Source organism: Thamnophis sirtalis, unplaced genomic scaffold, assembly GCF_051295495.1.
Source record: "Thamnophis sirtalis isolate CommonGarterSnake01/CBP01778 unplaced genomic scaffold, rThaSir2_p1.2 scaffold_12, whole genome shotgun sequence".
NCBI lineage: Eukaryota > Metazoa > Chordata > Lepidosauria > Squamata > Natricidae > Thamnophis > Thamnophis sirtalis.
The window spans coordinates 6,912,171-6,922,512 of NW_028261392.1; the positions used below are offsets into that span (position 1 = coordinate 6,912,171).

At 48.5% G+C, this 10,342-nt stretch overlaps 1 protein-coding gene across 1 annotated transcript; it reads right to left on the minus strand.

The window, feature by feature from the left end:
• Positions 1-1,899: 1,899 nt before the first annotated feature.
• PCDH20 (protocadherin 20) lies at positions 1,900-9,491 on the minus strand. Its single transcript, XM_087726335.1, has 2 exons — positions 9,393-9,491; positions 1,900-7,341 (listed from the first exon to the last, which is right to left on the minus strand). Exons 1-2 carry the CDS (start codon positions 9,447-9,449, stop codon positions 4,615-4,617), a joined length of 2,784 nt encoding a protein of 927 aa, XP_087582461.1. The 5' UTR covers positions 9,450-9,491; the 3' UTR covers positions 1,900-4,614.
• Between the last annotated feature and the right edge of the window lie 851 nt (positions 9,492-10,342).

Genomic DNA, 10,342 nt, shown 5'->3' on the forward strand with positions numbered 1-10,342 from the left:
TGTTGTCACTGATATGCCTGACTTATTGCATTTATTTACTTATATTTCCTATTTCTTAACTGACCATCTCTCTCTCTCTCTCTCTTATTGTTGTGGCCTGTTGGCGGCTGGCCCCTCCAGCAGCCGAATCAGATGAGGCAGCAGCGTAGGAGTGAGGGTCAATTTGAGAGCTCCTAGGGGGAAGTGGGAATGGAGCTGTCAGAGAGAGAGAGAGAGAGAGAGAGAGAGACAGAGACAGAGGGAGAGGGAGAGACAGAGGCAGAGCCTAGGCCGTCCATCAGCCCTCTGATGGAGAGTCAACAGCCCCCAGGTCTGGAGGTGGCTGACGAGGAAGAGGAGGAACAGCTGGGTCCAGTGCCTGAAATATGGATGTAGCAGTGGTGGGATTCAGCCAGTTCGCACCTATTCGGGAGAACCGGTTGTTAACTTTCTAAGCAGTCCGGAGAACCGGTTGTTGGAAGAAATCTCATTTTGTTTTTTTTCCACTTTACAGGGCTAATCCTGTAAGGAAGGCAGGAAGGAAACATTCTGGTGTTGCTTCTAGCCTAATCTCTATTGGCCTGCTTATAGAAACTGCCTCTCTGGTTTACACTTATTACATTGTAACAGCTAAGGCGAAGCGCCCATCGAAGTGAGTGATGTTGAGTTGGCCATGCCCACTCAGTCACATGACCACCTACCCAGCTGGCCATTAGGGCAGAGAACCGGTTGTTAAATTATTTGACTCCCACCACTGGAATGTAGAGAAGGCAGAGGAGAGGAGAGCACTGGAAATCTATGGGCCGGTCCTTGGGATGGAAGAGCCACAGCTGTTAGCGAAGCCCCACCTTAGCTCTGGGGATAACAGGCACATGTGGCAGACAACTATTCATCTCGCTGCCGGATGGACTTGTTAGCCTGGAGTGAGAGAGAAACTTTTTGGTGGGGCTGCTGGAGCTCCTAATAAAGGGAACATTTATTTAACTTCAGAGGTTTTGTTGTGATTGGGAGACGATTATGATTATACATGGTCCATACAAGTTCTAAGAAGAACATTCCAGGACTCTAGTAAGTAAGAATGTGGTATATTGAGGCAGCAAATCTACTAAGAACTGTAAATCATTCTAACCTTTATTTACCTTTCTATATCTCTTCAAGCAAGAACATTTTCTTTAACCCAGTTAAAATGGATCAAAAATTGGATTCCTATTTGCGGTATTCCACATGTTTAAAATATCCTGACCCCAAAAAAGGAAAAAAAAATGAAACCAAAAGAGATCATCAGGGGCTCCAGAAAATGCTCACCAATTTTAGAAAATTATGAAAATAGAGAGGTTTTTTTTTATTTTCAGACATATAAACACTTTTGGTACAGTACAGACATTGTTGTCAGAGCTCAAGAAAAAAAAAGTGTCAATTTTTATGCATAACAACACCCCGATGCCTTGTTTCGTACCGATGAAATTGATGCAGGCTCACGACACAATAAAAGTTTTTTTTTCCTTTCCCCCCAACTCTCTTTTAAAATCAATATTGAAGGTGGGCATCGCTGATAACCTCTTTGCATTTTAGCTGCAGAGGGAGGAAAGGTGATTAAATGCCTGGGAAATATTGCACCAGTTTTAAGGGCGGGGGAGGGGAATTTGGGGCGTAATCCAGAACACTAAGTTAATGAAAAGGATGGCAACCAGAAGTCAGTAATTAGACACTGATCTTTCACACAAAACCCAGAGGATTAAAAAAAGGCAATAAATAACAGTCTCTGCAAAAGAAAATCTTTTTTCAAATTTTCATACACACACACACACACACATATGAAATGTATGTGTATATATGTGTGTGTGTATGTGTATGTATATGTGTATGTATGTATGCATGTGTATGTATATATATGTGTGTGTGTGTTTGTTTGTGTGTGTAGTATTTGTGCTGATAAATAAATAAAGGGAGACTAGTATAGATCTATTTCAAGCTATTTAGCTCTCATCAGCTAGCCATACCCTTACTGGGATTGGAACCTGGGCTGTATTGCATATTAGGCAGATGTGTTAATCACTAAGCCACAGGCTCTGATCCATTATCAGCTGAGCCAGGGAGAAAGGTATATATTCAAAGTCACAACCCCTGGTATGCCCCAATTATGGGAGGAAGCTAACTGCTTCCATTCTCTGTCCATCGGCTCGCCACAAGAGACCATCTCCCAGTAGCTCAACAGCTGAGTGGAAAACCCTGCTCTCTTTTTTGCATCTTCCTACTGAAATGTAGATGCCATCAGCCAGAACAAACAACAGTTATTCATCCTCCAGAAACAGAATCCCTCCCCCAAATGTCAGGGATTGCTGCTTACCGATCCTGAAAGGAGGAATTCAAAAACCCAACTCATAGCTAAAATGGTAAAGGTTCTCCTCGCACATATGTGCTAGTCGTTCCTGTCTCTAGGGGGTGGTACTCATCTCTGTTTCAAAGCCAAAGAGCCAGCGCTGTCTGAAGACGTCTTCGTGGTCATGTGGCTGGCATGTCTAAATGCCGAAGGCGCACGGAACGCTGTTACCTTCCCACCAAAAGTGGTCCCTATTTTTCTACTTGCATAATTGCTTTCGAGCTGCTAGGTTGGCAGAAGCTGGGAGAAGAAACGGGAGCTCACTCCATTATGCGGTGCTAGGGATTCGAACCGCCGAACTGCCAACCTTTTGATTGACAAGCTCAGTGTCTTAGCCACTGAGCCACCGTGTCCCTCTGAACTCATAGCTAGAAGAATCTAAATTATTTTGGAATGAATGGAGCTGCAGTTCTGTGCAGGGATCTCCCCTTGCAGAGAGATTCACTCCCGGAGTCCGCATTAACTTCCACTATTTTTATGGAGTGGAGCATCCAACAATGCAACTCGACTTTCAGCCTGTCCTTGTGATATTGCATTTAGGCCACAACCCTACATATTCTTCCTTATGGTAGGAAAAAAATACCACTCATGGAATCTACTGTAATCATCAGCATATATATGGAGGATCAAGTTGATTGCATTTTGGAATACCCAGTGGACAGAATCCCTACATGCTGTTATCATCTCCTTTTAATGACCCCATAATCCCTTGCCGGGTGGAGTCTGGGCAACAGAATGGAGCTGAGTGTTTACTGGCCAGATGCTTCTCCTGTTGCCAATGTGGAGGTTTTTTCCCCCGGCAGATATATTCTCATTGTGCCCAGAGAGAGAGAAATATCTGCCTCTACCTAGGATCGAACTCACGGCCTCCTGATTGTGAGGCGAGAGCTCCCCCTCTAGGCCACCGCGCCACAAATCCCTACATACACCGATGCCTCTTTCTAAAGGCACATAAAACTTTTCAGAGGCATGGCCCATCAACGGCAGAGCCACAGTGGGGCAGGGGTTAGAAGGCAGCATTGCAGGCTTAATTCAGGTGACCGTCAGCAGCTCGATTCTCACCAACTCAGCCATCCGCCCTTCTGAGGTGGGTAAAATAAGGATCCAGATTGTTGGGGGCCAATATGCTGACTCTGTAAACCGCTTAGAGAGGGCTGTAAAACACTGTGAAGCGGTATACAAGTCTAAGGGCTATTGCTGCTAAGTGCTAACAAAAGAACTTCAACTGGGAGCCGAGGTGGCGCAGTGGTTAGGGTGCAGTACTGCAGGCCACTTCATCTGACTGTTATCTGCAGTTCAGCGGTTCTAATCTCACCGGCTCAAGGTTGACTCAGCCTTCCATCCTTCCGAGGTGGGTGAAATGAGGACCCAGACTGTGGGGGCGATATGCTGACTCTGTAAACCGCTTAGAGAGGGCTGAAAGCCCTATGAAGCGGTATATAAGTCTAACTGCTATTGCTATTGCTAACTAGAGGTCAGCTAACATAACCCATTTCTCTGTATCATGTGCCTTATGGATAGAAGCATCTTTTCCATGAATATATTGACCAAAACATTTTGGGACGATGGATTAGCCTCCGTAGTAATTTTACTAGTTTCCTGCAGTGACAAAAGAAGTGAGCATTTCGCTTCTCAACACAAGCTCACCTTCCAATGGTGGAAAGACTATGAAAGTTTGACTGAACTCACAAAAAGCTTTTCCCTGATTTACCTGTGTAGTTTTTCTCCCCCCCTTGACAATTTCACACAGGTACCATGGAATATGTATGCATTAATTACACTCCAAGTTGATACTTTCTTTTTTTCTCGCCAGAAGGTGGGCTACATGTTAACAATGCGTGTTAAAATGTAGCTTTTTAATTTTTCTCTTTAACCGTTTTTTCGGTTTCTAAGAATGGGTGACAATGCCCCCTTGTGGCCAAAAAAGAAAAAAAAATCAAAGGAAGGAAGCCATCGTCTTACCTTTCATTTTATGCATATTGACTGGGTTTATCAAGAATGCAGGTGGACAAATCTATACAGTCAGCTCTGTAGCTTTTCGTGTGTTTTTTTTAAAAAAAATCTGTACAATGAATTTCTCTTTTTCTTTTCTTTCATTATTTTTTTCTTAAAAACCTATAAACAGCTGTTTACAAGTAACTTTATAAACCAAGCGTCTTTCGTCACACTCACTGTTGAAAACCCACTCCAGAGTTTAGGGAAGGAAGGTAGATCACCGGTTTTGGTGTTGAGTCTATTCGGCCTGTGAAAAACCCTCAGATATTGGAAATTTCCACCGGTTTCTTCTCCAGCAGATGCAGGTCAATTCTCCCATTTAATGGGATTTGAACTTCCAAACCCTCGTCCCCTCTGTGGTATTTTTTCCCCTTCCTGAGGCAAATATAAATCCCCATGCCTGTCACCAGGCTGATGGAACTCAAGCTGATGATGGAGAGGGTCACCAGAGTAGGCATGCAGGAGACGGCCTCTGCTCTCCTGTGGGTGGGCTCTATGGAGATTTGGGGTTCCTTCTCCTCAATGTTGATGTCGGACTCTCTCCTCAGAAGGCTCTCGATGTAGCTCTCGTTGCTCACGGTGTCGTTGACGAAGAGGTTCACCATGACGGTGGAATGCAGAGGCTCCGGATAGCCGTGGTCGCTAACTTTCACCAGGAGGCGATGCAGGCCGTAGTCGTTCTGCATGAGCGACTCTTCCAAGGTGATGTTGCCCGTTTTGGGGTCGATCTTGAAGGACTCTGGCCGAGGGCCTCTTCTCCCGATAATGCTGTAGGCGATGACGGCATTCATGCCGGTGTCGTTGTCGATAGCGTAGACCTCTGTGATAGGCGAACCAGGCAATGTAGAAGGAAGCACTAGAAGGTAAGACATGTTAGACTGGGGGAACAAAACCAAGGGGGGGTTATCATTTATGTCTAGTAAAAGGACGGTGATTTTAGCCGTCGAGGACAAGGGGGGGTCTCCCCCATCCACGGCTTCAACCCACAAGACGTAGGAGCTCTGCTGTTCCCTGTCTAGCGAGACCTTGGCTCTTAAGACACCTTTGCCAGTGTCAATCACAAAAATATCACTTCTGTTGACCACAGAAAGGGCCACCCATCCATTTTGCCCGATATCTGCATCGGTGACGCTTATAACTCCAATTTCCCCGAAGCCCGGGAAATTCTCCGGTACGAAGAAACTGAAATCCTTGTTGATAAATCTGGGGCTGTTGTCATTTTTATCCAACACAGAGAGGGTCACGGTGGCGATGGATTCTCGCGGGGGCATGCCAGAATCCACGGCTCTGACGGTGTAGCGGTATTTCTCTCGTTCTTCTCTGTCCAGCTGGGTAGAAACGGTAAGGATCCCCGTCACTTTGTCTAAGGAAAAATAGGAAGGTGCCTCGGGCCCAAGGAAGTAGGACACTTGGCCTCGTTCTCCGCTGTCGGCATCCGTGGCATGCAGTTTGGTCAAAAATGCATTGGGGGCATTGTTTTCCTCGATCGATAATTCTACCAAGGCTTCCGAGAAAACGGGAGAGTTGTCGTTATCATCCAGAACCTGCACTTTGATGATTTTATTGACATGAAACCCCTCTGTATTCCACGCAACCACTGAGATCTCGTACAACTGCTGAACCTCGTAATCCAAGGCCTTGGTAGTCTCCAAGAGATACTCGTTGCAATAAGGTTGGTAAGGGGTCAACTGGAAAGGGCCATCCCCCTCCAAGTAGCAGTCGACTTTATATTTTTCATCGGGGTCCTTGATGGTAAAAAAAGCAATGGGGGTATGGATGGGCTCCAACTCCCTCAAGTAAACCACCCCTTCGGCTTCGTTAGCTATATAACGAGGGAGGACTTCAGGAGGTCTCATGGTGACTTTGACAATGGATACCAACACGGTGATCACCGCTGGGATGCAACCGGGACCGTTGGCCAACACACTCAGCCGGTGCAGAAGAGGTGTGTCCCCGTTAATCCTCTTGAACAATTTAATCACCCCCGTGCTTTCGTTAAGACGGAAGAGGGTGCGGGATAGAAAAGGAACTTTCTGGCTGTAGGAATAGGTGATCTCGGCATTGATTCCGTGATCAATATCCACAGCATGGACCGAAGCGATGTGCAAGCCAATGCTAGAGTTTCCAAAGATGGTGACGCTGATTTGAGTCTCATTGAACTGGGGACAGTTGTCATTAATGTCACTGATACCAATGGTGAGGGTGGCACTGCCCACCAGTGGCGGAATTCCACCATCCTCTGCAATTATAAGAGTAACATACTGGTCGATGGACTCCCTGTCCAGGGCCCCCATGACAATAAGATAAGGTGTTCTTTCTCCGCTTTCATTCTCCTCCACGTCCAATGTAAAAACCCCATAATCTTCTTGGAGCTGGTATGTCTGCACCCCGTTAGTCCCCATATCTGGGTCCACAGCCGGATGCTCTATAGCTAACCGCGTATTGATGGGCGAATTTTCAGGCACAGAGAGGTGAATCTGCGGCGCAGGGAACCAAGGTGCATTATCATTGATGTCATGGATGGCAATCTTCACCTTGACCAGACGGAAATACTCCTGGGGCAACACCAGAACATCTAGCAAGAGCAAGCATGACTCCAAGGATGGAAGTGGAGAAGACGACGAGGACGAGACCACAGTGGAGTCAACATTATCCTCCAAGCAGAGGGTTTCTCGGTCAATTTCCTGAGCTGAGGTACACAGGATACCGGTCTGATTGTCCAGGTTGATGTATTGGCTCCCCAGTCCTTGGGAGGCAAAGCTGAAGGAAAGAGGACTTTTCCCCCATTGGTCGGTCTCCTGCTTCCTCACCAGTCCTCCCTTTCCTTCTCCTTCCGCAGTCCCCACGAGCTGTAAATCCTGGGCCAGATTCCCAATGAGGAATCCAGCAGGGAGTCCTTCATTGATGCTGTAGAAGAGTTCGCTGGCACGACTGTAGCTTGCGAAGCAGTTAAAAGGTTCCAAGAAAAGCAGGAAAATGAACACGTTCTGGGGGGAAAGAGAAGCACAGGTTGTTAGTAGAAAGAACACCTTCCTCGGTCACCCCTAGAGATGTCCATCCCCTACCTCCAACTCACCCCAAGAGAACCATGTCTGGCGTCAATCAAGCCAACCGTCTTCTCAATGCTCAGCACCCTCATCTCAAAACCTGAGATGAACCTGCAAATTCAGGTTCAACCTGCCACGGATCCTTCATTTCCAGATCCCCCAACAGACACGGCAAAGGAAGAGAGACAAACTCTTAGCCAACAACAATCCTCTCTTTTTGCTATCTGCTCGGGTGTGAAGTAACCATCCTCTGCTACCAAAAGTGATGGTCCCGTGGGTCGACCATGAGGTGCCTTCAACCTTCCCCACGAAGCGATGGATGCCATCAGGTTTAACCATACATTTTTATCCACCCCCTTGCTTAAGAGGAAACCCATTGAAAAGAGGAGAAAGGGGTGATAGATGCCTACAAAACGTGTCCATCAAGGATCCAGTTTACTAACGTTGCCACATTGCCCTACATGGAGCATTCAGACAGAGGAATAATCCTGGGGAGTGAGGACGGGGAGAATGCAGATGTTTTTAACTTCCAATCCTGTCAATCTTCCCCCTTTTCTTAAAACACATCAACCTGTTGGTCAAAGGATAAGCAGATTATCCCAGAGACACAAAGACACCGGAATGGAAGAATGACGACCCTTAGATTGCAAATATTGTCACTATTTGCATGAAAGGCATTATTAAAACAACAACAACAACTTGAAAACACATCCTGCGAGCAAAATATATATATGCAGTCCTGCCACAACCTCTTTCCCCTTGGAGGTGCAATTTCCCCCCCCTTCTCTTAAGCAATTACCTCCTTACACAACCAAGGAAGCAAAAGCAAAATCTACCAGCCATGTGTAACTTTCCTAACAGGAGGAGACCTCTTGGAGTTTGCAGGCAACTTAGAGAGGCACCTGGCAAACTCCTTTGCGGCAACGGCAACTCTTCGCTTGGAAGCAAAAGGCTGCGAGGGCTTATTTCCAAATCAATTGGCAGAGGTTCAGGCTGCAGGTAAACTGGGACTTTTTAGGCTGCCCCCTCCCACCTCCATTCCCCACACCCATCACAATCACACCGGCATGGGATGGCCACCTTGAGCAAGGATATTATGTAGGACAACAACATGCGCAATTGTAATCCCGAGGCTCCAATAGGAGGTTAATAGCAGCAGGAGACTCCTGTTGCTTTTCTTTCTTTCTTTCTTTCTTTCTTTCTTTCTTTCTCTTTCTCTCTTTCTCCCTCTTTTCCTTCCTTCCTCCCTTCTCTTTCCTTCCTCTCTACTCCTCTCTCTTTTCCTTCCTTCATTGCTTGCTTCTTTCTTCTCCTTCCTTCCTCTCTACCCTCTCTACTTTCCTTGCTTCCTTGCTTCCTTCCTTGCTTCCTTGCTTGCTTCCTTCCTTCCTTCCTTCCTTCCTTCCTTCTCCTTCCTTCCTCTCTACCTTCTCTCTTTTCCTTCCTTCCTCTCTACCCCCCTTTCTTTTACTTCCTTCCACCCCCCTCTCCTCTTTCTCTTTCCCTCCCTCCTTCTCTCTCTCCTTTCTCTCTTCCTTACTTACTCTGTCTCTTCTCTTTCTCCCTTTCCCTCCCTCCCTCTCTCCTCTCTTTCTCTCTCTCTCTCTTCCTTCCTTCCTTCCTTGCTTGCTCTCTCTCCTCTCTCTCTCTTTTCCCCCTCCCCTTCACTCTCTTCCTTCCTTATCTTCCCCTTTCTTTTCCCACCCTCCATCCCCCAATTTTAGGAGAGCTCCTATTTCTCCCGCTTCTCCCCCCCTCTCGGTCAAAACTTGCGCCCCATCCTGGCTTGGGGACAGCCTTCAAGCCGTCCCTCGATCGCCGCGCGAGCCCCGCAACCTCCTTGAAGCCGGTTCCTTCCCCACCTTTTCCTCTTCCTCCTCCTCCTCCTCTTTCTTCTTCTTCTTCTTCTCTCTCTCCCTTCCTTCCTTCCTCTCCTCTTCCTCTCCCTCCTCCTCCGCACCGAGCTCCCTTCCTCATCCCTCCTGGCTTACCGGCAGCGTCCTCTGACCGGTGGCTCTTCTGCTCCCAGGGCTGGATGGCTGCCCCATAGCCAGCCGCCGGCTCCGCTTGCCTGGCCGCCCGCCGCTGGACTCGAGGGCTGGGGGCCAGCTGCGCCGCGTCTCATTCCCTCGGCGGCGCATCCCCAACTGCGGTCCTGGAGGGATCTCCCCCCACTTTCGCGGTGGGGGGGAGGGAGGGAGGGAAGGGGGTTTAAAAGAAGAAGAAGGAGAGAGAGAAAAAAAAGAGAGGAGGGAAAAAAGGAAGGAAGGGATGGAAGGAGGGAGGGAGGGAGGAGGGGGCTTCCTTCGCGGGGGGGGGAGAGGGGAGGGCGGCAGAGATAAATAAATGGTCCTCCTCCGCCTCTAATTATGCAAATGTCTTAGTGGAGGGGGGGGAGGTCTCCAGCCAATGGAGGCACAATTAGCCAAGGGGGAGCGGGCGAGGGGGAGGGTCTGTCCCCCGGCGGGGGTCTCCCGGCTCCCGGGGGCGCGCTCGGCGGCTGCTGTGGCTCCTGTGCCCAGCTCCGCTTCTGCCCAACGCCGCGCTCGGATTGCGGCTGCTGGCGTCGGAGGCGCCGAGCCGGGACTCGTCGAGGAGCGCCTTCCCTCCGCGCGCCTCGACTCCCCCCCTCTTTTCTTTTCTTTCTTTTTTTCCTTCCTCTTCTTCTTCCCAGCCCCGACGGAGATCGAGGAGGACTGATGGGGGGCCCATCTCTCCCCCCCCCATCCCTGGCGGGCCAGATGAGGTTGAGTTCTCCCTTCTGCGAGGCAGGGAGGGGAGGAAGGAAGGAAGGAGAGAGAGGGGAAGAGGAAGGAAGTAAGGAGGGGAGGAAGTAGGGAGAGAGAAAGGGAGAGGAAGGAAGGAAGGAAGGAAGGAAGGAAGGAGAGAGAGGGAGGGAGATGAAGGAAGGAAGGAAAGAGGGAGGGAGAAGAAGGAAGGA

Coding starts and splice junctions, on each gene's coding strand:
- PCDH20 (XM_087726335.1), bottom strand. CDS start 9,449: ATGGGGCAGCCATCCAGCCCTGGGAGCAGAAGAGCCACCGGTCAGAGG. Junction 7,342..9,392: donor CCGGTCAGAGGACGCTGCCG/GTAAGCCAGGAG, acceptor CTTTCCCCCCAG/AACGTGTTCATTTTCCTGCT.